At 57.6% G+C, this 26,714-nt stretch overlaps 2 protein-coding genes across 2 annotated transcripts in view; one reads left to right on the plus strand and one right to left on the minus strand.

Moving 5' to 3' along the window:
• The first annotated feature begins 476 nt into the window (after positions 1-476).
• On the plus strand, positions 477-18,816 carry WDR86 (WD repeat domain 86). Its single transcript, XM_079151617.1, is given in 8 exon segments — positions 477-1,063; positions 8,501-8,642; positions 11,195-11,615; positions 15,743-15,878; positions 17,327-17,407; positions 17,410-17,429; positions 17,616-17,738; positions 17,740-18,816. Coding segments are annotated over 8 exon segments (1,140 nt in total). The 5' UTR covers positions 477-900; the 3' UTR covers positions 17,794-18,816.
• Positions 18,817-21,717: 2,901 nt separating this feature from the next.
• Positions 21,718-26,714, minus strand: part of NUB1 (negative regulator of ubiquitin like proteins 1) — a 28,175-nt gene continuing 23,178 nt past the window's right edge. The window contains 4 exon segments of the mRNA XM_079151618.1: positions 21,718-21,946; positions 22,106-22,283; positions 22,911-23,000; positions 25,022-25,168. Coding sequence (XP_079007744.1) covers positions 21,750-21,946; positions 22,106-22,283; positions 22,911-23,000; positions 25,022-25,168 — 612 coding nt within the window. The 3' untranslated portion in view covers positions 21,718-21,749.

Genomic DNA, 26,714 nt, shown 5'->3' on the forward strand with positions numbered 1-26,714 from the left:
CTGGCCGCGTGGGCTTCCCGCACAGATCGCAGGCACCGTCTGCGGCCGCGCCCCGCCGCGGGGGCGGAGGTGCGGTGGTGGCGTGGGGAGGGGAGAACCGGCCTCCCCGGAAGCTCCACCGACCCGCCCGGGCTCGCACCCCAGCCCGGGGGGCTGCGGCCGAATTCGGGCTGTGCGCGTGGCTTCCCGAGGGGACCGACTAGGGCTTACCCGGCCGCGTCCCCCACCAGTGGGACCCCCAAGTCCCGGGACCCTTCCGTCCGCCCCGTTCCCCTTCTCCCGGCCCAAGGGATGGGGTGGCGGGCGCGGCAGGGGTAGAGCCCCGAGGGGCAGCCTGGGCCGCCGGGAGGGTGGCACGTGGAGTGTCCCCCGGGCGCGAGTGGGGCGGCGGGCGGAGGCCTGAGCCTGGGCACCGCGGGGGGCGGCTGCGGGACGCGGGGTGGGGACTGGCGCGCGGCCCGCGAGTGGGAGGGGACAGGTTGGGGGTGGTCTCTGAGGAGGAGCCAGGCGGGCCGTATTGTTCCGCGTTCGGCTGCCCGCGCGGGGCGCCGGGCACTCGGCCTCGGGTGCTCTGCCCGCCGCCGGAGGCCTCCCTGCGCCCCCGAGACGCAGCCGCCGCCCGCCGGCTGGGGTGCGGGTCTCAGATCCCGGGGCGGGACGGGGCGGCTTGTGCCCACGCACCTGGGACTCCGGCGCAGCCCCCTGCCCGAGGCCGGTGGGCGGCAGGGACGCTGGGGCCCCGACCCGACCCCGCGGCGCCGCAAGCCTCCGCCGAAGCCGGGCGCCCGGGGCCCCTCGATGGCCGCGGACCCGTGCCTCCCCACGGAGCCGCCGCGCGGACGCGGGAGCGCCGCTTCCTAGCGGGGCCGACGGCTCCTGGTCCCGGGCCCCGCCGGCGGGATGGGGGGCGGCGGGTCGTCCCTAAGGGTCTGCGCGGATCACCGCGGGGGCATCAACTGGCTGAGCCTGAGCCCGGATGGGCAGCGCCTGCTGACCGGCAGCGAGGACGGCACGGCCAGGCTCTGGAGCACAGAGGACGGCCGGTGCTGCGCGCTCCTGCAAGGTAGACCCCGCCCGGCTTCACCCGCGCGCTCCCCAGCCCCGGGCGTGAATCTCAGCAGTCTGGTTCTCAGACCCTTCCTAAAAAAGTCCGCCCAGCCCGTCGCGGCGCTCTCCTGGAGGCGCGCTCGTCCGGGCCCAGCGCCCGGCCCGTGAGCGCACAGCTGGGCGGCAGGAGATGCTGGGGTGGGATGGGTGCGGGTGGGGTCCGGTGGGCCGAGGGGCGCCCGCCGCGCGGGCAAAATCCTGTGTCAACTGGCCGCAGGAATTCATTACCTATCCAACAGTTTCAGCAAACAAAGAATTCGCACCTCTGCCCCTTCTAAGCAAATCTTGCCAGGTCGCTGGATGACCTGGTGACCTTTAGTCCGCTCTTATTCTTTGGGGCCATTGTGGTAACAGAAGGGGTTCTGGGGACGGTGGTGTGCAGCTAGACTGTCATCTTCCCACAGTGTTACTCCACGAAGGGAAGCTTAGGCCCGGGTTCAGTAATATGCCAGGCAGCACAACAGGGGGAGTAGACTTGAAATTTGACCTCCTCTCCCCCATGGCCACCCTGCCCAGCTCTCTAAGGCCTCATTCCAGCTGCTGCAGAGGAAGGGTGAGGAGTGGGATTGGTCCACGTTTGTCAGGGGGGTCGTTGAATCTGTTTTGCATATTTGAGTAGGAGATAAAATATCAGGAGGCGCTCATGTAGTGTAAACGTAGCCTATGGAACCGTTTTGCATCTGCATAGCTATTGGTTTGCATGTGTGTACTCACTGCGGTTGAATGCGCCCTGGGTTTACCCCATCCTGGGCCTTTCCAGGGCCCTCACCCTGAAGTGTGTGTGAGGTCCCTCCCTGCCCTGGCTGCCGACCTGCTGCAGTAGTGCAGGCAATCCCCTTGACAGACCCTGACAAGGTGTGAGGACCTTGATTGAGTGCAGCTCTTTATCACTGTGGACTTTTCTGCCACAGTCAGCAAATCCTGGGTGGCCTCACCCAGCCCTTCCAGCTGAGATGGGATGTTTGCCTCCACATCGGCTGATCCTGACACTGCTATTTTCAAGTTAGAAACAGTTAAGGTAAAGATTTCAAAGCCCAACAGGAATGACTTTTGGATCAACAGTTACTTGGGAGCTGGTATGGCCAATGGAGATGGCCACGAAGACCAAGTACATGCTGGTTCAGCATCTCCAGCATGCAGAGGAAAAAAATAAATGTGTTTTTTTTTCCCTCTAAATCTTTCCCTATGGTGTAAATAACTAATCCTCAGTTTGCACTTGGATATTTATGCTGGGAATGAGTAGGAATTCATTCAGACTATTCAGCCTCACAATAGATCTCTCTATAGATGGACATTAAGTCTTCATTTTTAGGGCAAAGTTCATCTCCAGAATTTATAGAAAAAAATTGTCAGAGATAAAAACTTTATTGTGTCTCAAAAAAAAAAAAAAAAGAAAGAAAGAAAGAAACACGCACTCCCTCCTCCCAAACAGAGACACCTTCCAAGAAATAGAAGAGCTGAGATCAGCAGAAAATTTAAACCTAACTTGTATCTATCCCTAAACATAAGACTCTTTGGAGGGGGTTTCAGAAATACAGTCTCAGGCCTGGGTTCAGTGACTCCCTATGAATAGAGCCCCAGAATTAGCATTTGTGACAGGCTTTCTGGCGGCCCGGATGCACAGCCAGCCTGGGGGACCTGGGGCTGGGGAACTTTGTGTGAGCCCCACTGCCTGGTGGACTTCTCCCCAGCTAAGCTCTGGTCTTTTCCAGGCTGGTTCTGGTCTGGTGGGCACTGACCTGCCCCAGGGCAGCTTTGAAGCCTTCAGAGCCCACCCTGTGCTTAGCTCTGTGCTGGGCATCAGCACCTTCTGCTTCACAGCACTTTGGTGGCCCTTTCCGCTGCTTGTCTACTTTCCACACCGGGTGCCTGACCTGCTCTCGCTGAGAGCCATCCCTATTCTAGTGGAGAACCGTTGAATTAATGGTCTGCAGCCCTTTCCTACCAGGGTTAATTTCAATTTTTTTTTTTCAAGGACAGAGGGAATGAAGTATGTTTATCCTGAGAACCTACTCTACTGATTTGACTCTCGAGTCACAGTGGTGTGCGCTCCCACGGAAAGCTCGGTTTTTGGCCAGTTCCCTCCTCCTGAAGGGTTTGTTTTGGCCTGGGGGAGATATTAATAAGATGTCTCAGCATTTGTCTCATTCCTTATATTTTATAGATGCGTGTCTGGGTGGTCTTTATTACCTGGTTAATCCTCGCAGATTTATTTGTCCACACATGGAACACCTCAGTGCTTCCAGACACTGCCCTGTGAGGTCCAGTGTGCGGCTGGCCTTGTCCGGGGTCTCACTGCTGGCTCGTGGCAGAGAGGGCTTTTCCCGCTGTGTGGCTGTGCTTGTCCTGGGATGCCACTGCAGGGGAAGTCGTGCCCAGGCCAAGTGGCCAACCAGAGGCGGCCTGGTCCCTAGTGCTGCCTGCAGATCCCGGCATATCTCCACGCCTGCCCAGGGCCAGCCCGTGTGCAGCTCGGGGCTCAAAAAGCCTCTGAATTCAAACCTCCTGGTTGGTCGTGCCTGGGTTTCTTGGGCAGGAGTTTGGGGTTCGTGACTGCGCCGTGAGCATTTCTTCTGAAGAGGGCTTCTTGCTTTGCTCTCAGCAGTAGAAGTATCAGGGGCCAGAGGTTTTCAGTGTATCTTGCAGTGCTTAGTGGGTTTAGGATCAAGGAGTGAGATGGGGACAAAGCGAGGGCTGTTTCCTGTGGGTGTGGGCTTGCTGGGCCCATTGTCATTGCTCTAGGGGCCCCAGAAGAGCTGCAGACCTGGAGAGCAGGCTCCCCTCACTATGACCATGTTCACCTCTTTTTTGGGGGACTGTGGATTGAACCCAGGGGTGCTTTACCACTGAGCTACTTCCCCAGCTCTCCTCTATTTTTATTTTGAGACAGAGTCTCACTAAGTTGCTTAGGGCCTAGCTTACTTGCTGAGACTGGCCTTGAAGTTGTGATCCTCCTGCCTTAGCTTCTGGAGTTGCTAGGATTATAGGCCTGGCCACTGCACCCGGCTCATGTTCAACGCCTAATGGCCCTGGGCTTTCCAATGCAGTAGAGCTTACAGTGAAAAAGGCTTAATTACCAGTTATTCTGTAAAGAGAATTGCTTGGACTGTAATTATCCCTAGCCCTCTCTTTTTCACTTTGTGCAGTGGGTGTCAACTTCCTACGGGGCACTTCATTGGATCAAAGAGGTGAACTGCATTTCCCAGAATGGCGTACCTGTCCTGTTCAGTTTCTGCTGAGTAAGGGACTAAGCCTGAAGTTTCCAGTCCATGGTGGCTATTCCACATGCTTGCTGGTACTCTCAGCGTGTTCCATGAGCCAGGGTCATGTTTGGATGGGTTCAGAGGGTGCCTGGGCCTCAGGTAGGGCAGAAACAAAGGCACAGACGTGAGACTCCAAGAGGATCAGGGAGGGAAGAGGTGGATTGGAAGAAAGCTGGCCGAGGAGGTGAGGTCCGCTTCTCTCCTGGTGCTCACAGTTCATAAGTGATGTCTAGAAGGGCTCAGGGGCTTGCAGGGAAGGTGCTCAAGCAGGAACAACACCAGCTTCACCGGGCTGGAGGAGGAATTCCATAAAAATGCCATCTGTCCTAGGTTCAAGACTCAAGCTGTCTGGGGTGGTGAGCGCCCTGCGGGTGTCAGCTGAAGCCGAGAGGGAGGCAGGAGAGCTGGGGAGACCATGGAGGGCCATGGCCTGGCTGGAGGTTGTGTTGGGAGGAGTAGCCCCACTGCATCTAGGTGACTGAATGTGGGCAGCGGGCCTGGTCCCACCTCAGCAGTCCAGGAGGCCCAGGCTGCGGCGGTATGGGTTCCCAGTGGGGGTTGGGATGCACTAAAGACCGCAGTGGCTTTGTCAGTTCGCTGCAGCCCAGCCCTGTGCTTCTGGGATCAGCCTCACCCCAGGGGACATGAGGCTGTAGGATGCGTCTGCGGGGCCTGGCCCTGTGAGTAGGGTAACTCGGAAGCGTCTGAGAGGACGCTGGTGAGTTTGGACCCAGTGTGAGTACCAACAGGGCTGTCGCTTCCTCCCCAAGGGCGCAGTCCCTGCATCCCAGATAGCCATGGGGAGGGCTGTGCAGGGGTGGATGATGGATTGGCTAGGGGGTGCAGTCCTGAGGGCCCTCTGGGAGCTGAGGAAAGCCTCTCCCGTGCAAGGACTGTGTGTGTCTGAGCCCATCTGGAAATGGGAGGACCAGGAGCCCCCTCAAAGTCCACTGAGGGGGGCGGGTGGAGACTCAGGGATAGGGACAGTTGGCTCTGGCAGTCAAACAGGTGCCACAGACAGCTCTCCTCACGTACCAGAAGGGCCGGGGTAATGTCAACACCGCACATCCCTGTCACCTGCTGGCTGTTGGAGTGGCCAGGTGCTGTGTTTACTGCTGACACCCTGAGGGAAAGGAGGCTTCCTTTCACATGCAGTCCAGGGCACACGCCAGGTTGGGTCCCCAGCCTGGCCCTCCGGGCTGCTTTCACTGAGCTGGGAGAGAGCAGCCTGACCCCAGGCCTCCTGCAAGCCTGTGGGTGCTCAGGGAGGTGGGAAGGGCTGCTACCTCGGCGGGAACCCTGGAGCCTCAGTGTGTTCTTTTGAACATAATAACTGCATCTTATCTGCATTCTTCATCCCTTCAAAAATATTTATTTTTAGCTTGGCGATTTTGCTTATTCTGCATCATTCCCACAGCTGAAGGCCAAGGCACTGAGGTCCCTGGAGGTATCCTGGGCTCTGGGTCTGGTGTACATTTTTTTCTCCCACCCCCTGAGGTGACCCCACAGGCCTGGGTCTGGCCTGTCCAGGGTTCTGTGGAATACCAGTCATGGGGGTCAGGGCCGCACAGCAGGGTGGCGCCAGCCAGGGGACATGCTCTGCGAGTTCCAGGCCTCTCTGCCGGCAATCTCTGACACGTGACCCAGGCGGGTGTGTTTTCAGATGCGGGGTGAGTGTTCAGAGGGGGCTCATCCACAATGCGGGAGCCCCTGCTGGCCCAGCCCGCAGAGGGAAGATGACAGAGGCCGTTGGGTCAGTCTGGCTCAGGTTCAGAGGTTTTTTTACATTGAAAAACTCAGAAGCTGGGCCGATGCTCAGGGGTAGAGAGCCCCAGCCCCTTACAAGACCCAAACGAAACGAGAGCTCTCCTGCCCTGTGTGGTGGCCTCTGCGGGGGTCTTTGTGTGCCTCTACGTTTTACTGGTTTGCAGTCTGTGTTGCTCTGCGTTTCCTCCCCAGGCCCCACACCTCGGGTCTGCGGCAGCCCTGGGTGGGTGGCTTGAGCAGGTGCCCCGCTCACCAGCCAGGCTGGGCTCTTACCTGCTCTTCGTGACTTGCCCTGCACTTGCTGGAGCAGCTGGCACCACTGCCTCAGCCTCCTTTTCACCTCCTTTGGCCTCAGCTCGCTGTGGCAAGGGTCCCCCGGGGCTGTGGGCTGTGGTTCCCCTGCAGGCCGGTGTGAGCAGCAGCCCCCGGCTGGCCTCCCTGAAGACTACCCATCCTGGTGGTGGCAGCAGGAAGGTTGGGACAGATCTCGTCTCAGGCAAAGTGTGTTGACAATCTTAAAGTACTTTATGAACTCTTCTGGGCAGCGAGAATCCAGGCTGTTTTGCCAAACGCATTCTGCCCCGACTCTTATGCTGATGTGTATTTTAAGGGAAACATTATCTGCCACTTCTTCAAGTGTTTACTTAATTCCTACATTGTTGTCAGAGCAGCCTGGTGTGTGCTCTCCAAGAAGATTGGAAAACTTTTCTTTTTAAAAAAATTCTGTTTCTTAGAACCCAGGAAGTTAACTCCTTCCAAAAGTAACGGCCTGTGCTCAGGACAAAAAAAAAAAAAAAAAAAAAAAAAAAAAGAAAAAGAAAGAAAGAAAGAATCAGCTTAACGACACCCAGAAGAAGCTTCTGAGATCTGTGTCTGCCCGACCCAGACATCTGAACGAGATTTTAAAATATGATAAAAAACTTTTGGGTCTTTAGCCGCCCAGCCCTGGTTTGGTGGCTGTAGTTTCATTGAGTAGAGATTCTGCCACTCATGAACTACATCTGGTTTCTGAGTGCTTTTCTTGGTTTAATTTAATTTAAAATAAGATAAAAAATTCTTAAAACAGGATCCTACTGTAACAAATACATCCCCCGAATATGTGAGCCTTTGAATTTATCGACTCCCTCGTCCGTTAACATTCCTTTGATTCTGTTGATGTTTGAATCCTAATTCCTGTCAGATGTCCTCAGTTTCCAAAGTTGTTTTCCCAGGTGGAAACATCTTATCTGAAGGACAGGCCCCCTCCTGGGCAAATACCCGAGGGCGCCCAGGCCTGCTTAACAATGGCGCAGGCATGAACCTGAGTCCCTGAGGGGTCATCACGCTGTCTAGCAGGGGCATCTGGGGGTGGGATGTGGGGCCAGCTAGTGGGCGCTGAGGTGCACATGACCAGACCAGGGCTTCCTGCGTGGCCTCCGAGCTTTCACTATATCCAAGCCGCCTGGGCCACTTTTGCTAAGCCCCCTATGTTCTGGCCTTAGAGCCTCCACATGTCCCCAGCATGGCCGGCCCATGTGTCACCTGCTGTCCCTGACTCTCAGCAACCCCTGTAGATCCTCCACCCCCAGCACTCAGGCTTCTGCCCTGGGAAGCTGGTCCAGCCACTGCCCTCCTGCTGAGCTCTCAGCCACAGGCAGCACCGAGGCATTGCCTTCCGGCCAGGGTCTCTCGTAAAGGGCTGGCCTGTGTCTTCTTGGTCTCTGTGTTGTGGCAGAGCCCTTGAGACCCTTGGTGCTTCGAATAGCTGCAGTTTACTCTTGCATGTGCCTGAGGCCAGAGCCTGAAATAAGTGTCCCTGGGTCAAAATCAAGGCATCAGCGGCTTTATGCCCCCTGAAACCTGTGGGGGACAATCTGTTCTTTGCCTCTTCCTCTGTCTGGTGGCTGCTGGCATTTCTGTGGCCACATGGGTTGCTTTGTCTGCCTCTACATGGCGTTCTTCTCTTGGGTGTGTCAGATCTCCCTCTCCCTCTCTTATAAGAATGCCCACCCACCCAGATAATCCAGGACAGCCTCCCCAAGTCGGTACCCCTAACTTAATCTTATCTGCAGAGAACCTCTGCTGAGTCGGGTCTCAGGTTCCTTGGCATGTGTAGGACCTAGCAACTTGGGGACCTTCCACAGTACCCTGCTTGAGTGTTAGAAAGAACTAGCACGTGGCATCTGCCATAGGCTGCTGCTGAAACCCAGTCTGCACAGTGATCTGAGGTGGGCGTGGACACTGTCCCCATTTCAAGTGAGGGAATGGAGGCATGGACAGGTGGGAGGACGTGCCCAGGTCAGTGAGTAGACAATGGCCAGGTCCCGTTCACTGGAAGGGAAGCAGGAGCTGGCATTGGGCCCACTCATCTCTCCCCTCTGCAGGACACGAGAGCTACGTCACCTTCTGCCAGCTGGAGGAGGAGGCTGCCTTCACCTGCAGCGCTGACTGCACCATCAGAAGGTGGGACGTGCTGACCGGGCGGTGCCTGCAGGTGTACCGAGGACACACGTCCATTGTGAATAGGTCAGCCTGGCACTTGGGGTCTTGTTGGCGGTCTCTGGCCAAGCTGAGAGGGACTGAGTCACAGGGCCTGGCCCTTGGGGAACATAGGTTCTCTGAAGAACTTGATGTGGTCAGTGGGTCAGTGGCCTCAGCAATGGAAGGCCCAAGACAGAAGTGTACCCTGGCCCGAGGGCTCTGCCTAGGGCTGCGTGGAGGTCTGGGAGGAGGCAGAGTGTTCCAGCGTCCTGGAGGCCCCCTTGGAACTGGGCACTCGGCTGCCATGCTGGGTGCCAGGAGAAACCTTGGAACTCCAGCACCCACAGATGGGGACAGGAGGAACGCACTTCGCTGACACCTGATGGTAGCCACAGGTTCTAGGAGGAGGGGGACATGCAGGTTGTTCTGAAGAAGGATTGAGGGGTTTTGAAACTCAGCTTTCTGTGTGGCTGTGGAAAGTGTCCACCCTCAGGCCCCCAAGCGACGTTTGAAGTTTTCCTTAATGAATTGTGGTTGGAGCTAAGCAATGGAAATTTACCTGCTGATCAGATCAATTTGATACTATTTGCTTAATGTGCGATGGTTGCCCCAGGCTACGAGGTCCTGCCTGATGCAGGATGTGGCGCCCTGGCCCTCAGCCACGTGGGCGGGAGGGGCCCTGCCTGGAGGGGCCTGCGGTGTGGGTCCCGCAGCACAGAGGGGTGCAGACACCACTTGGGCTTTCAGCATGCTGCTGGGCGGAAGGGGCAAGGCAGACCATTCCAGCTGTTCCAGCTGTTCCAGACCCAGATGCCTCGGCGGGATGGCTTGCCAGCAGCCACACAGGCAGCATCCCCAGGGAGAAAGGCCAGCAGATGTGCGAGTGGGCAGGCCTGCCCGCAGGCACCGCGTGGGGTACCAGGCCAGCTCCTGCCTCCAGCAGCCACGCGGTTGTCCCCCCTCACCTGAAGTGGGAGACCTGCCCACCGCTGGCGGACAGAGGTGGCAGAGAAGAGTCTGGAAGGAGAACTCAGATCTCACAGCTAGGCTGGCTTCTTAGCACTCTGACCTGAGAAAGAGGATGTCATTGAAGATCTGTGTGGAGCCATGACGGGATCAGGTGGGGAAGGCCAAGCCCTCAGGGACCAGTGCATGCTGGGGCTGCTGGCTGGAAAACCCAGCTCTCCTCAGGAGTGCGGGACAGTGGGAGGTGGAAATCATGCTCTGCCTGGTTCAGTGTCCCACGCGTGCAAACAGCACACACTCTCACACACACACACATGTACACACACAGTCATGTGTACACATGACCACGATGCAGCACATACACACATGCAGATGTGCACAGTGAACACATGCACCATGCACATAGACATGCGCACACAAGCCGTCTTCCACTGGTGTCTGTGCTCAACCCACCGCTCAGGTAGATGCTTCCCAGTGGGTGAGAGCGGAAGCCGAGGACCCGGGACTCACTTCCTCCCATGTTTTCAGAGGTGGGCCATGTGCATGAGCTTGGGAACACTGACCTTCAGTCAGTGGCCCGGCATCCCAACCATCACACAGGATGCCAGCCTGGGCAGGAAACAGCCACCCTGCCTCAGCACCCCAAGGCTTCCCCCTCAGGTCCTGAAGCAGGAAGGGTCCTGACCCCTGCAGGTCCTGGTCCCACACAGCAGGGATGTGACGCATTCCAGCTGCAGCCCTGGCCTCAGCCCTTTGGGGCCTCCCCAGGGGAGACAAGAGGTTAACGCAGGAGTAAACAGCTCTCTGAAGTCATGTGCAAAGTTCTGTACCGAAGGCAAACGTGTGTTTTTCTGGGAAGAAGTTCTCAGCATTCAGCAAACTGAGCATAAACCATGACCACCGCCTCCCGAGGCCCCGTCCTGTCCTGAGGCGGCCAGTCCACTGCACAGAAGACCCTCCTGGCTCCCTGGCCCTTTGTGTGCCAGGAAGCCCGTAGGGCTGTGACCTGAAGCTGCGCTGTCGCCTACATGGGGCTCAGGTGGGAGCTGACAACAGGGCCACCTGCAGCTCCAGCCTGGGCGCCCTGGAGGGTGGGCACGTGGAATTCCTCAGCCCACCAGCCTCCCCAGAGCTCTCGTTCTCCAGGGGCCCTGCAGCCAGGTGGCCAAAGGGTCCTCTTAGTCTCCTGACTTTAAATGGAAAGATCTGTGTCCCCAGAAATGGTTCAGCTCTGGGCAAACTGCAAGGGTCAGGCACCCCACCTGTCCCCTCCTCCCCATCCCCCGCTTTCATGACTGTGCAGAGCCACACGGAGAGTCAGAGGCTTCCAAGTCTGAGCCCGGTCCCTGCTATGGGTGGAGGCCAAGCTGGCACACGGCTCTGCCGGGAGGGATCTCAGTCAGGGAGGGAGCCCCGGGGCCTCAGGGTGGATCTCAGTCAGGGAGGGAGCCCCGGGGCCTCAGGGTGGATTTCTGGAATGGGCCTTGAGCTGACCCTCAGAAGGGGAGTGTGGTAGTCAGGCGGAGAGCAGGAGTCCGAACCAGCTGCAGTGCCAAGGCTCGCCCACCAGAACTGTGGGGATCCTGGGAACCCTGATGTTCTGACCCCTGACCTTTACCCCCTTGCCCCAGGATCCTGGTTGCCAATAACCAACTCTTCAGTGGCTCCTACGACCGGACAGCTCGTGTCTGGACTGTGGATGGCGGGCAGGTGTCCCAGGAGCTCCGGGGTCACCGCAACTGCGTGCTGACGCTGGCCTACTCCACCCCGTGGGACGTCCCTGGCACTCCCTGCTTGGAGGAGACCATGGCTGGGGGACTCCTGGTGACCGGCAGCACAGACGGCACAGCCAAGGTGTGGCAGGTAGCCAGCGGCTGCTGCCACCAGACACTGCGGGGCCACACGGGTGCCGTGCTGTGCCTGGTGCTGGACGCGCCTGGCCGCACGGCCTTCACTGGCAGCACCGACGCCACCATCCGCGCCTGGGACATCCTGACTGGGGAGCAGCTACGCGTGTTCCGGGAACACCAGGGCTCCGTCATCTGTCTGGAGGTGAGACCGGCTGGCTGCTGCCCACCCGGCTGCCCTGCCTGGTGCGCTGGCCAGCTCAGGCTGCGTGACGGGCCGCAGTGGGGGCTGGCAGCGTGAGCTCTGGTGTCGCAGGGCTGCGTCCTGCTGAGGCCTCTCCTGGGCTTGTTCCCAGTGTGGCTGGGTCCTGATCTCTTAGAAGGACCAGTCAGATTGGATTGGGGTCCACCCTAATGACCTTTGACCTTATCTTAACTTCAGTCACTTCTTTAAAGACCTGATCTCAAAATAAGGTCACATTCACAGGTGTGGGGACCGAGGTGGAGCTCCCAACGAAGCCCCTGAATCCTGAAGCCCAACGCCCCTTCTGATTATGCATGAGGGGGCTGGGCCCAGACTCGGGAGGTCCCTAGGGAGGTGTCAGCCTTACCCCGCGTTTGTCTTCGCGTTGTTTGGCCGAGGACTCTGTTTTCTTGGCTCAAGTAGGGAAGAACTGAAATGTCCTAGGTTCCAGGGGGCAAAGGGCGCCCTGGGGCTCTGGACTGGTGCTTGGCTGAGTGACCCGGAATAGCCGTGGTCCTACGGTGCTGGCTTGGTGATATGCATCCCATTTTTTTCCAGCTTAAATCCTGCCGTGGACATTGCCATGGGGAGGGGCGAGCAGAGTGGCCCTCTGACCCCAGCTTGCTCTCTGACTCTGAGGGTCTCGACATAGAACAGATGAACAAGGGAGGTCTTACATGTTTACACGCCCCTGGGTGTAAGTCAGCTGTGACCAAAAGACCCGACCAGAGCGAGTGGAGGAGGAAAAGCTCCTGGGGCTCGGTCCACAGGCTGCTGGCCCCATCGCTCTGGGTCCAGTGAGGCGGAACACCGTGGCAGAGGTGTGGAGGAAGGCCGCTCAGGTCCCCAGGCCGGGAGGTCGAGAGCCCTCACCAGGGACTAGGTGGGAGCCTCAGAGGCATGCCCTGTGGCCCGCCTCCTCCAGCCACAGCGCCCTGCCTGCCTCACGGCCAGGTAGTCCCTGTCGGGCTCAGGGCTCTCCTGGTCTGAGCTCTTCACCTCTGAATTTTTTTTTTTTTTTTTGGTACCAGGAGTGTACCTAGCGGGGACTTAACCACCGAGCCACATGCTCAGCCCTTTTTATATTTTGTTTTGAGACAGGCTGTCACTAAATTGCTTAGGGCCCTACTAAGCTAAGTTGCTAAGGCTGGCTTTGAACTTGCAACTCCCCTGCCTCAGCCTCACGAGCCACTGGGTTACAGGTGTGCGCCGCTGTGCCCAGTCTCTGAACATTCTGGCCTTGTCTCTTGCATGAGATTCTTGGGGACACCTTGTATCCAAACCATAACAACCACAGACTGGGTAATTTATAAAGAACAGGAATTAATTTCTCACGGTTATGGAGGCTGCGAATCCGAGGTCACGGTGTTGGCCTCTGCTGAGGGACTTCATCAACCTGTGGTGCCAGAGCGACAGGAGAAGGAGGGAGCAGGGACTCTGCCCTCATGGTCAGCATTAGCCCAGCCTCCCGCAGCCCCAGGACCCAGCGCCTGCCATCAGGCCTCACCTCCCCACACTGTCCCATGGGGATTATGTGCTTTTGGGGAGACACGTGCAGACCTCAGCAAGGGGAGCCACCCCGAGAAAATGAGCGCTAAGTAGAGCAAAAGGAGAACACGGGGAGAATGCCCCGAGGAAGGATTCGGCCGGCCAGCCGGCTGCAGAGGCCGTGGGGCAGGAGGGACGATCGGGGGAGGCCGGTTGGCATGGATTCCCCTGGGCCTTGACTCCCACGCTGGTGCTCAGAACGTCTGTTTCTTCCTCCTGGGGCAGGGAGTCTCATCTGCTTTTAGGAGAGAGGAGGGTCAGGGCACCTTTGCACCTGCCAGTTCTCACGTGCTTCTGACTGAAGGTTGTCCTCATGCTGAGGTGGCGTGTCTTGGAATGACACCTTCTGCTGCTCTTCATGCTGGCGGGTTCCTCACCTGCCAGATGCTGGTGGTGACAATAGCCCTCCTGGTCTCTCAGGGTCCATGTCATTTGAACCCAGCAGATGTGAAAGTGGCCTGAAATCTTTCCCAGCATGTAGGCAGGGGGGTCCTGTTTATGTCTGGGCTCTGAACTTGACAGTGATGCCCAAGAACTGTTTGTGGTGACACATGCCTATAATCCCGCAACTCCAGAGACTGAGGCAGGAGGATCACAGTTTGAGGCCAGCCTCAGCAACTTAGCAAGACCTTGTCTCAAAATAAAAAATAAAAAGAGCTGGTAATTCAGGGTAGAATGCCCCTAGATTAAATTCCCAGTACCATAAAAAAAAAAAAAAAAAAAACAACATTTTGAATATAGCAGTATGTTAGCTTTTTCATTGCTGTGACAAAACACCTGAGAAAATCAACTTTTGAGGAGAAAAGTTTTATTCTGACTCACAATTTCAGAAGTCTCAGTCCTTGGTCACTTGGCCACATTGCCTTGGACCTGTGGCAGCACAGTACATCATAGTGGGAGCCTGTGGCAGAGGAGACTGCTTACCTCATGGCCGCCAGGAGGTAAACAGAGAGAGGAGCCAGTGTCCCAACATCCCCTTCCAGGGCACGCCCACAGTGACCTAACTTCCTCCCACTAGGCCCCGCCTCGTAAAGGTCCCACTGCCTCCCAAGAGCACCATTAACTGGGACCAAGCCTTTAACGTGTGACCTTTGGGGATGCTTGAGGGCCAAACAGGACAGTCTCACCCTGCGGGGCTTGGGCAGGTGCTGCTGCATCCTCAGGTGACAGCATGAGGCTCTACGTGCACCGTGCCCTTGCAGTTGTCCTCGGGGCCACTTCTGAGGCAGAGGTGACCTTTGCTCATTCACCTGAGAGAAAGCAGAGGCTCAGAGACAGTAAGGAATGTGCGGGCCTCAGAGCTGGGGAGGAGCAGGGGCAGGTTTGAACCCAGGAGGGCATGTGCCCACGCGGGTGTGTGAGGAGTGGCTGGCAGGTGCAGGACTGAAGGTGGGCGGCCGGCCACAGAAGGTGGGAGGGGGCCTCTCTGACTTCACTCGGGAGGCCAGAGCTGGGTCTCCACTCTGGGTCCGAAGCCCAGTGCACTCCTGGGGCCTGGTCTGGCTCCGTGCCCACTAGCTGCTTCCCTCCTACCCGAGGGACCTGGGCACCCAAGGCCTCAGGGACTGGGGCCTCTGGCTGAGTACTTTGGTGGATTCCACCACTGGGAAAGTTCTGCAGGCCTTAGCCCCTGCTGATGCCCACTGCCCCTGAGGTCCTAGCCCCTGCTGAGGCCCGCTGACCCTGAGGCCCACTGACCCTCCTGAGGTCCTAGCCCCTGCTGATGCCCGCTGCCCCTGAGGCCCACTGACCCTCCTGAGGTCCTAGCCCCTGCTGATGCCCGCTGCCCCTGAGGCCCACTGACCCTCCTGAGGTCCTAGCCCCTGCTGATGCCCGCTGCCCCTGAGGCCCACTGACCCCCCTGAGGTCCTAGCCCCTGCTGAGTCTCGCTGCCCCTGAGGTCCTAGCCCCTGCTGATGCCTGCTGCCCCTGAGGCCCACTGACCCCCCTGAGGTCCTAGCCCCTGCTGATGCCCACTGACCCTAGGCCCACTGACCCCCCCTGAGGTCCTAGCCCCTGCTGATGCCCACTGACCCTAGGCCCACTGACCCTCCTGAGGTCCTAGCCCCTGCTGATGCCCACTGACCCTAGGCCCACTGACCCTCCTGAGGTCCTAGCCCCTGCTGATGCCCACTGACCCTACGCCCACTGACCCCCCTGAGGTCCTAGCCCCTGCTGATGCCCACTGACCCTAGGCCCACTGACCCCCCTGAGGTCCTAGCCCCTGCTGAGTCTCGCTGCCCCTGAGGCCCACTGACCCTCCTGAGGTCCTAGCCCCTGCTGATGCCCACTGACCCTAGGCCCACTGACCCTCCTGAGGTCCTAGCCCCTGCTGATGCCCACTGCCCCTGAGGCCCACTGACCCCCCTGAGGTCCTAGCCCCTGCTGAGTCTCGCTGCCCCTGAGGCCCACTGACCCTCCTGAGGTCCTAGCCCCTGCTGATGCCCGCTGCCCCTGAGGCCCACTGATCCCCCTGAGGTCCTAGCCCCTGCTGATGCCCGCTGCCCCTGAGGCCCACTGACCCTCCTGCCCTTCTGCAGCTCGTGGACCGACTCCTGTACTCGGGCAGCGCAGACAGGACAGCCAGGTGCTGGCTGGCGGATGTGGGGGAGCAGGTGTGCACCTTCCCAGCCCACAGACACAGCGTGAGCGCCCTCAAGTACCACGCGGGCACCCGTAAGTGACCTGTCCCTGTGCTGCCCACATTACCTGCCAGCCTCGAGGCCTCCCCTGCCAAGCTCCTCCTCCAGTTCTTCCCGGCAGTGCTTGGCCTTGGCTGCCAGCGGCCCATCCTTCTCCATGCCCTGCTCCTCTGGAGGTGGTGGCTCCTCCTCCTCCTCCTCTTCCTCCTCCTCCTCCTTTTGCAAAGAAGGTTCAAATACAGATTTGGGGGCTCCTTGCCTTCACAAGAATGTGGGAAGACCTGCATGTTTAGAGGTCCTGGGGTCAAAAGCACGTCTCAAGGACACATTCTAAGTCTTTAGGTGAAACAGCAACAGGGTGAGGCACCAGGGTGTGGCCTGGGGTAAGGTACCTGAGTTCAATCCCCAATACCAAAAAAACCAACAAGGCAGGAAGTAAGCAGGAAGTGGGTAAGGAATAGACACCCCAACACCAGAGAGCCCCAGGGGGGTGCTGCCTTTGGTTGGGCTCAGGCTGTGAGTGAGGGAGGTGCTGGAATTGCACCCTTGGGTGCTGGGACCCCACAAGACCCTCAGCTGATGGGAAGTGGGCCTGCAGGGTCCTTGCTTCCTGGTGTCTGCAGGCCTCTCCAGGGGCCCCTGCAGCCCGCCACGGTCACCTGCTCCCTAACTGACCCATGTGGCTCCCCTCCTCCCTTTCCCCACAGTGCTCCTTGGAATGCCTGCCATGGAATGAGCTGCTGGCATTCTGCCTTAGTGCCAGGGCAGCTACTGGGGCACCCAGCCCCAGAATCCTATGGTCCGGAACCAAAGGCATCACCTGGACCTGGTTAGAGATGGAGAGTTCCAGGTGCCACCTGTTAAATCTGAAACCCTGGGATGGGGCCCAGCAGGCCGCCTTAACAAGCCCTGCAGGTGACCCTGATGCTCCTTCAGGTTGGAGAACGAGTAGGCTAAGCTATAATGGAGGAAAGCCCAAGAAGGGGGTCCAACAGGTGCAGGCTCCCCAGGCCAGGAGTCCAGCAAGAGCATGCTAGGGAACCCCAGAGGGCCTGGGTCATTTCCCAGAAGGCAGAATGAGTGATTAGTCCCTGCGGGAACAGGTGGGGACTAGGGGCAGAGTCTGCAGGACATGAGGGTCATCCTGGACACACCAGGGAGAGGCAGCTTCATCAAACAGGTCTGAGAGTGGGACCTTACCCTAGGAGGTCCTTGATGGGGGACAGCAGAGACCCACTTGAAGCCAAGGAGGGCGTGGGCAGCCACCGCCCTGCAGACCAGGGAGGGTCTCCGCCCAAGTACTCTCCTGCCCCTCAGGTCTGTGGAGAGAGCTCTGGTTCCTTTCAGAGGCCCTGTGTGTTTCCCTCCAGAACCCTGGGCCACCCTGTGAGGCAGGCCAGAGCCACTGCACTTGCACCCTGTCCCTGTGCTCTGGCAGGGTGTTGACAGGCAGGAGGACAGTGTGCTGCTCTGTGTCCACAGTATTCACAGGCAGTGGCGATACCTGTGCCCGGGCCTTTGACGCCCAGTCTGGAGCGCTGCAGAGGGTGTTCCGGGGCCACAGCTCATCATCAACTGCCTGCAGGTAGGAGCCCCTGCCCGGGCCCTGGGCCTCGGTAACTTGCTGCGGAAACCCCGGTCCAGAGCCCGGGGAAAACCAAGGGCCCTTGGGCATGGCTCCTCTGGGGCTGCCGTGGGTGTGGGTGGTTTCTGCCTGGCATCCTGCTATGGCTGGGTGGAGTCCTGGGGCTGACAGCCCACCTGCCCGCAGGTGCATGGCCAGGTGCTCTACACCGTGTCCCATGACGGCACGCTGCGCCTCTGGGACATGCGTGGGCTCCAGACCCCACGGCCCACGCCTCGCAGGCCAGCAGCCAAGCGCAGCCTGTCGCGGCCTGTTCAGCAACAAGGTGGCCTGTGCCCCGGATGCACCCCTGCAGGCTGCCTGAGCCCACAGAACCTGCCACTGCCTGGGGAGAAGCAGGGAGGGGCCCAAGCCCAGAGGGACCAGTGACGGGCTTTCGTCTCTGTCCGAGCCCCTGGTTGCAGGTGATGTTGGGATCAGGAGGTGTGTACTTGCCTCTGGGGACCCTTCCCTTTCCCAGAGGGAGGCTCCTTTTATCCCTACCTCCTGAGTTAAGACCTGTCACCTGGTCCCCTCTGGGATCTCTCAACTCTGGAGGACTCCAGTCTGACACCCCCAAGCTCTGGAAACCTCGTGTGGCCAGCCCCTTCCTGCTGAGAGGAGATGAGAACATCTTTGCTTTGGCAAGTGGTTCTGGCAGATTGCGTGCTGAGGACCCTCACGAAGAGCTCAATACACGCCCGTTAAGGTTCAAAGTGCTCTTGCGTGTGTCCTCTTGTTTTGAGTGTCGGCTTCCTCCCAGAGGCGGGGCTCCAGGAGCTCTGCCTCACACACTGGCCGGGCCACCTCCCCTGACCGGTGAGGGGCAGCCAGCAGTACTGCTCCCCAGGAGGCCAGGACAGGACCGGCTCCTCAGCCTCTCCAGCCGATAGCGGGTGCCGCTGCTTTGGGGCGCCATCATGCTGGCCTGCCTCCAGGGCTCTTCCTGCAAACCCTGGAGTAGGAGGGCTGGCCAGTGGCCACCTGGCCTTGTGCACGGGAGCCAATGGCATGCCAGGCGGGGTGGAGGTGCAAGACAGGCGTCAGTGGAGCACGCGAAGCAATGGCCCACCAGGAAGAGCTAGCTGCAGGGGTTAGTGGGCTCCGCTGGGAACAGGCCGGAGCGGGGCCCTGCCCTCGCCTCACCTGGAGGGGTGGTCTTCAGCCCCTTGGTGCCACTTTCTGGCTGGCCCTGGTATAGGGAGAGGAGCTGCAGGAGAGTGTCCGCCGTGAAGCGCTCAGCGTCTCGCCAGGGAGGCGCCTCCCTGCTCGGTGCTCAGGTACTGTCCTGGCAAGGTCTGCTGGGCCACAGGCCCCGCCAGCTCTCCAGGGTGCCCAGGCCTGAGGGGCCTCTCGTCCCTGGGCGAGGCAGTGAGGCACATCATGATGATGCTCTCCAGGCCAAATCTGCAAATCCTGGGCACCAGAGCCTCCCCAGCCCCCAGGAAATGAGACCCCGGTGGGGGCCAGGTGCTGTCCTCTGGGTGGGCTTGAACACACGGGCACCCTCTGCCATCAGGGCTTCAGGATGCTCAGGAAGCACAGCAGAGGACGACCATGCGTCCCCACCTGGGGCACAGCAGGGAGCAAGTCCTGGGCTGCCGCTCGTGCTCCCTGCTCCCAGTGATGCCCAGAGGCATCGCGGGTGCTCATCTTACCCAGGGTGAGGCTCGGCTGCTGCCATCCACCCAGAGCGTCACACAGCTGGATGTGGCACCTGTGACGCAGGTGCATTTTCCCAGGAAAGCACTATTTTGCATCTCTGTGGCACAACACTTGGGGGGTGATTTCTATTTCCACAGTAGCACAGAGACCTTTGCTCAATGCTGAGGCTCTCAAGTCAGAGGGACATAGTGTGTGCAGCCCTGTGAGATGTGCAGCCAGACAGCAGCTGCCCTCCCTAAGAAGGAAGGAGCCAGGGGAGGCCAGTCTAGCCCAGGGGTAAGGAAGGAGCCAGGGGAGGCAGTCTATCCCAGTGGTAAGCGCTTGCCCAGCGCACGTGAGGCCCTGCGTTTGGTACCAACACTGCCCCCCCACCAAAAAAAAAAAAAAAAAAAGGAAAGAAAATCAGGTGTTTGCCTTTGATCAATAGATCAGTTGACTGGGGGAAGGTCAGGGCATCTAAGCAGAGAAACAGGGACAGGGCATGGTGGTGTCTCCGGGGCCAAAGGCAGACAGAATCTGACGCGTGGTCAGCATCAAAGACACCTGGCCGGCCGAGTCCAGCACATCACTGCACAGCCTCAGGCTGACCTCTAGTCTGCACTGCACCTGCCCAGGTCCCTAACCACCTGGGGTTCCCCTCTGGTCAGCCCCTGCCTGCCTTTCTGGGCTGGCTGCATTCAGCAATCCTTAGGCCCTCATTTTTTCCCCAGAACACACCCTCTGGTGGATCCAGAACCATCTCCAGCCCACAAACATGCCACACTCAGCCCGTCCTCCATGGCTATAATCTCATTTGTCCCAAGTCTGGAATGTTCCTTCTGCTGACTCTCGAAGGAGAGCCCTCCAGAGCTACTCAGCAGTGATGGCTCTGACCCTCTAGTCCCACCTCTCTCTCCTGCAGCCGCTGCCCAGCCAGGCTCAGGATTGGGTCTCAGCTGCTGGCTGCTCCTGCAGGCTGGCCACCTTGGAACTGGCTTCCTGCAGCTCTTCTAGGACCGCACAAAACCAGGGCCTGCGATGCGGCTGTGATGCCCCAGGCTTTCCCATCAGGATTAAAACAGGCGGAAGCCAGAAGCCACACCTGGGCCAAGTCCAGGTCAGTGACACTCAGAAGCTTGATGCAGGCCCCAGCTCCGTGTCTGAGAATGCCAAAGGAGGCCACTCCCCTCACGGCTGGTGGCCACTGCCCCCACATGCCCCCGGCAGGTCTGTTTCACACCCGCTGAGCACTGCTTCCCTCTGATCCACCCAGCCCTGCCTTTCACAGCAGACCTTTCAGAACAGCAGCCACCATGGCTGTTGAGGGTCACACCCAGGGCTGCTGGCAAGTGCGCTATCACTAGGCGACACTTCAGTTCCACCATTGCTTCTGGGGACAGTGTTCCATCTCCTCACAACATTCGAAATGGCAATGAAAACCCAGGTCACCCTCTCAATAGGTAAAACCCAGAGCACGCAAAACTTCCTCCAGTAAGGCTGACGACTCCCGAGTGTACTTTCCACGGTTTATTTCCATCGGTACCATCCATAGAAAACGAATGACAAGATTCTGCTCTCCAAACAGCGTGGTGCGACCACCACAGACCCTCAAGGGCAGTGAGCAGCCCATCCTGCCGCCAAAGGTGATTTGGCAGCTCTCAGAGGGTCTCAGGGATGCCCCTGGCACTTGATGCGCTCCTCAGCTGGCTGCTGCCAGCTGCACCCAAGTGCGAGGTGTCACCTAGCACACTCCAGAGGAATGCAGCATGGTGAGAAGTTATCTGAGCGGACGGAAGGCTGGCCACAGGGCTTGAGGACGTCTTCTGCCCCAAGCTACAACAAAGATCCCCACTGAAATCTTGGGAAAATATATCTAAATCTGATAGGTCTCGGCTAACAGCGAGTTTCCTATGACAGCAGAGTCTAAAAATGTTAAAAATAAGTCGCTTTGGTTAGCATTTAAAACTCCCATTTAATAAAAGATTTTGTATGAGGAATTTTGAATACATATAAATCTGATTTTCAACCTTGAATTCCAAGTGCTAATTTTGCAGAACTGAGCATAAAACACTGACATTTCAGGATACAGACATCTGCGCCATTTCCTCTGGCTCCTCAGGCTGTGCCTCATTTTTATGCCCCACAGCACTTGGAATGAAGATGTAGAGGCTGACCGTGGGCAGGTGGCAAGGGTGGCGTGGGAGCACGCGGGGCAAGCAGGGCCCACGCTGTACTGGAAGGACACAGTGTCAGCAGCAGGCACAGCGAGAGGCTGCACAGGAGGTGGGTGAAGAAGCAGGACAGGTCTGGCCACGCTCCCTGCTGCACCCCCTCCCCAGGGGCCTTCCTGGGCTCCCTCTCCAGCAGCAAGCCTGCTTCCTGCTGGACGAAACCCAAGCAAAGGGCCGAGTTGGGGTGCGGAACCTGGAGCAGGGGGAATGGCAGAGCAGGCTGCAGAGCCAGGCAGTGCCTTCCCCAGGCCAGCCTCAGGCCCAGTAAGCCTCACCTCTGAGGGTCCCTGCCCGCCCCCTCCTGTACCCAAAGGAGGAAGCACACTTGCAGCAAAATCAGATGAAAAGCAAGAACAAAAGGAAGACCTGCAGGAGACGTTTCATGACAGAATTTATAAGCAGAAACTTAGTACTTCTTCTGTTCACTAGTTTTCTTCACTGCTGACTTTATATTTTCTACATAGGACAAGTACTCTGCAATAATAATCTCTTCATCTTCCAGAGTCGAGTCAAGATAATCCTCCTCATGCTCAGGAATGTCTTCCAGTATCTCGTTGACAGCCTCTGTCTCCATGTCCTCGTCTGTCGAGGCACTGGAGGTTCCTAGAGTAAGACACACAGTGAGTGATGCACCAAGTCCCCTCGGACATGCCTCCTGCTGGCCACCCTGTCCCAGGAACACCCTTCTTAGTCTCTGGGTCAGCCTCTGCCTCAGGCCCATGCCTGGGGTGTCAGCTCTTCTGGTGTTCAGACCTGACCCACCTGCAGAATCTGAAGGGGACGTGGATGGCGTGGATGAGGAGTCTTCCCCCGAGAACTGCAGGTCAGGAGGAAGGCTTCCTCCGTGGTGAGCGAGGGTCTGAGCTGCCAGCTGGACGTTGCCCCTGAACACCTTCAGGGCAGCCTTGGCCACTACCGTGTCAAAGCCCATGTACACCAGCTGGGGGAGAGAAAAGGGCCACAGCCTCATCCACAGCCTCACCCAGCGCAGTGCAGAGCACGCACACCCCTGCCTTCCTGACAAGTCACTCTTCAGCCCAGCATGCACAAGGCCACCCGAAAAGGGTCGTGGAAGACCTCAGAGGAATAGATTATGTGGACACCTCAGGACGGGCCACCTCTGGGCTGGGAGCAAAGTGCTATGCAAACTTGGTCACATGAGCTCATGAGCTCAGCGGCCACCATGCGTGGGGCACATTAACATGTGGGCAAGTATGGCTGGAGTCATCACTTGGGTCACAAGGTGGATGGATTTCCCGGGACACAGGGACATGCTTGTAGGTCATGGACAGAGAACTGGGATGATGTAAGCAGTGGACATGGAAAGAGAGGCAAGCTAGAGGAAGACAGCCTGGGGATGCTTTCTGACTTTTCCTGCTCTCCTAGGGAAACTTGCTCAGCTCCCTGCCTCATGGCACATGCTTGGCAGCCCTCCTAGGACCCTCACCGCAGGTCCTGCCTAGAGCCTGGAAGCCTTGCCCTGTCCTGCCGCCACCCTCTTGCCCCAGCCAGCCCACCTCAGGGACCCGAGGGGCCCAAGTTGGGGGCACAAAGGCCAGTCACTCACTTGGTCAATGCTTTCCTGGGAAGGGCTTTCTCGGCTATTGGTTTCAGGATCTGAATCACTTAACCACATCTGAGGGTTACTGAGGAGAATCTGAAAGCACAGGGTCACTGCGACTCATCACAACTGCCCACATGGCCAGAGAACAGGCACCCACAGCGTGCAAGCAGACGGGCCCTGGCTGGTCTACTGGTAGGACAGAAGGACCATGTGGACACTGTGGTGGGCCATGCAAAGAGCGCCATAAAGCAAGGAAAGAGGCTTCAACCCCAGGCTGGGGGCCGAGCTGTATTCACAGAAGGCTCCAGCCAAATGTCACCTCAGACTTGAGGTTGAAGAGGAAGCAAAAGTGGCCAGGAAAACACCTCCCTTCTGGCCTGCAGGAGGGAAGTGCTGAGTGGAGAGCGAGAGGAAGCAGCAGTCCAGAGGGCACCCAGGTCCACGGGCACAGCTGGGCAGCAGCCACGGAGAGAGAGAACAGGAGGGCTCCCGAGCAGGCCTCCTGTGCCTTGGAAGGCACCATGCCCTCCCGACCTGAATGCCCAGCAAGGGGGAGGGGGTTTTGTTTGTGACACTGGGGATTGAAGCTGGCGCTACCGCTGAGCTACATCCTAGATGGCTTTTTTTTTGAGATAGGGTCTTGCCGAGTTGCTGAGGCTGGTCTGAACTTGTGATCCTCCTGAGTAGCTGGGATCGCAGGCATGCACCACCATGCACAGCCAGAAGTAGTGTTTTGACCCTTGACTTTGCCACACAATACTTACTGTTAACCTTAAAAACCCTTTTGGGCACTTTCCCATCTAACATGAAACACTTCAAGAGTGACTAAATGGATTTATGAACTACTTTCATTATTAAGAACTATTTTAAGGCCCATCAGTTCCTTCATATAGTCAGAATTTCCTGCCTTTTATAGTTGTCCAACGAGCAAAAAGATCAAACCAGAGTACTGGAGGCAGCTCAGTGGCAGCACGCTTGCTTAGCACGCACCAGGCCCTGGTTTAATCCCCAGCACTGCCCCAAATCAATCGAAATCAAACTGGATATTCAAATAAAGTTTTTTAATTAAAAATGTTAAGAAAAATACTGCCCATGGGGCCTTCTGAGGCACAGGATAAGGACAGGTGAGGCGGAGTGGGCTTCTGCAGCCTCCTTAGCATGGCAGATAAGGTGGCATTTGCCCACCTGGCCACTGACCTTACCTAGCCCCCAACACTGCCCTGTGCTCGCCCAGAGAGGCACCTCCTTCTGGCTGGCTCCCTGCTGGTACCTGGCTCCTGCCCCAGCCCATGTGCCACATGTGGCCCTCTTCCTGTGCATTCTGTCTGCTGCTGGTCTGTGGGTGCCCCAGGGAGGGGTCTCCCACTCCAGGCTTCTGGGATGCAGCACAGCCCCCGCCCTCTGTGGACTTCTTGAACAGCCTGGAGGGCTGCACCCAGGTGAAGTCACTACTGTCGTTGCTTCGAAGGACTTCTGTTAAAAGGCCCTTTGCTTCAGGTGCTGGGGCACATGCCTGTACCAGCTACTCAGGAGGTGGAGGCAGGAGGACCTCAAGTTTAAAGCCAGCCTCAGCAACTTAGCAAGACCACTGCAAAAATAAAAAGGCTGGAGACGTAGCTCAATAGTAAGAGCACCTCTGAGTTCAATCCCCAACCCCCAGTACAACAATAAGGAAAAAAGAAAAAGAAAAAAAAAATGTCCTCTGCCCATGGGTACTACCTATTAGATGAAAGTAGAAAGTCAAATAAAGATTTAATTTAAAAAATACAGTGAAACTTTTATCATTCTCTTCTGCTTTGGAAATTAGAAAGTTATGCCATCGACATCAAACTCTTTCTGCTGCTAACAGAACCCCTACACAGAGAGCTGGCCTGTGGACATTCACCACATTTCCCAGCCAGCAGGCCTCGGCTGGGATGGAACCTGGACCCATCCCTCTGGCTCTGCCACTCTGCTGGATGACACAGAAAGCAGACCCTCAGCTGCAAAGCCGCAGTTAGGAAGAAGGCCCGGGAGTGAGCTCCGTGGCCCAAGGAAGCATCGCCTGGTGGAGGAAGCGAGGCTGGCAGGAAAGCAGGCAGGGCAGCACGTCCACGGGCCCAGGGAGGGGTCACCTTCAGAGCTTCATCCAGGTTCCCGCCGGCCTGGTGGAGGGCATGCTTGGCTGCGTGTGTGGGATAGCCCATTCCCTTCAGAGAGTTGATGTTCTCCAGGCGGCGCCTCTTCTTCTCTTTCTCCTCTTTTCTGATCTGGGCCAGTTCCTTCGAGAAAACAGCAAGTCCCACTAAGTTAGAGGCTGAGATTTTGTAGAAAGTGAAATCCATGCTCCGCTGGGTTCCTGAGGTCATAAGGTGAACAACCAAACCAAACAACGGGTGGTGGGGGGCTCTCTCTACCCAGCCTGGCCTAGTCGAAAGCAGCAGAGGCAGGGGCAGGGAGCTTGGGTTCTGCTCCAGAGGCAGGCAGTGCAGGCTTCATTCCTCCTGGACGATGCCAGTATCACCAAGGATGCTCAAGGGGAAAATGGCCATCTAACCCTGCTTTTTGGAAAAGCCTGGTGTTGCTGTGCAGGAACTAGCTGCAGGGTTTTAGTCCTGTCCCTTCTCCCAGCACCTGGCCCCAACCAGGAGAATTCTACCATTGCTTTGTAATGGAGACACTCGTAAAAAGATCATTTAAGAAAAGGGAGTTTTATTTTTTTAATTATTATTATTTATTTTTGGCAGTAATGGGGATTGAACCCAGGGGGGGCTGTACCACTGAACCACATCCGCAGCCCTTTTTATTTTTTTATTTTTTATATTTTGTTCTAGTTGTAGGTGGACACAATACCTTAATTTTATTTTTATGTGGTGCTGAGGATTAAACCCAGGGCCCCATGCACGCTGGGCAAGCGCTCCGCCACTGAGCCACAACCCCAGTCCTGCTTTTTATTTTGAGACAGGGTCTAAGTTGCTTAGGGCCTTTCTAAGTTGCTGAGGCTGGCCTTGAACTTGTCATCCTCCTGCGTCAGCCTCCCATGTCACTGGGATTACAGGTGTGCAACACTACACCTGACAAGAAAAGGGAGTTTTAACTGCTTCAAAATACAAGTTTGGGGCTTGGAATGTAGCTGAGTGCCTGCATGAGGCCCTGGGTTTGATTCTCAGCACTCTGAAAGACATAAAAATTAAAAAAAAAGAAAGTTTGAAAACCACTAATTTGATTCAACCTCATCACTTTGCCAGTAAAGAGACAGAAGCTTCCAAGAGTGCGGAGAGCACTGAGGGCACAGTGACCCACGGCAGCGAGCACAGGGAAAGCAGCCTGTGCTCCTCCCAAGATCCATTTCTGCCTTTGGGGCTGAGCCTAGCTCCAACCGCGCCTCTCCCTTCTTCCTGAAGCAGCAGAATGACCTTATCTCCTAGGAAACTGCGGTGGCACCAACAATCCCCAAGAGTGTCAGCAGGAGGACCAGGTGGAACGCAGTGGCTGCTGAGATACTCTGGAGACAGAGGCTAACTTGTCCTAACATCGGAGAATCTCCAGCCAGCTCCCTGGAGTAGGTACACAAACTCTTCACCTGTGCTTCAGCTGCAGCTGCAGCTGTCCCCACCTCCCACATCTGCTAAATGCCCTCGGTGGCCAGCCGTAGCCTCTTCTGCACAGCATAGTGGGCTTCATCACCTCACCTATGGACTCGAACCTGCAGGGGCTCCCTCCTCCTCCCTATTAGCCCACCCGTCCTTAGTCTGACCTCCCTGGCCCGACAGAGGCCTCTGAGCTGACCTTGTCCTGCAACTGTGTGACAACCACGCAGGCCAGCAA

Source organism: Sciurus vulgaris (genome assembly GCF_902686455.1).
Source record: "Sciurus vulgaris genome assembly, chromosome: 8".
NCBI classification, from domain to species: Eukaryota; Metazoa; Chordata; class Mammalia; order Rodentia; family Sciuridae; genus Sciurus; species Sciurus vulgaris.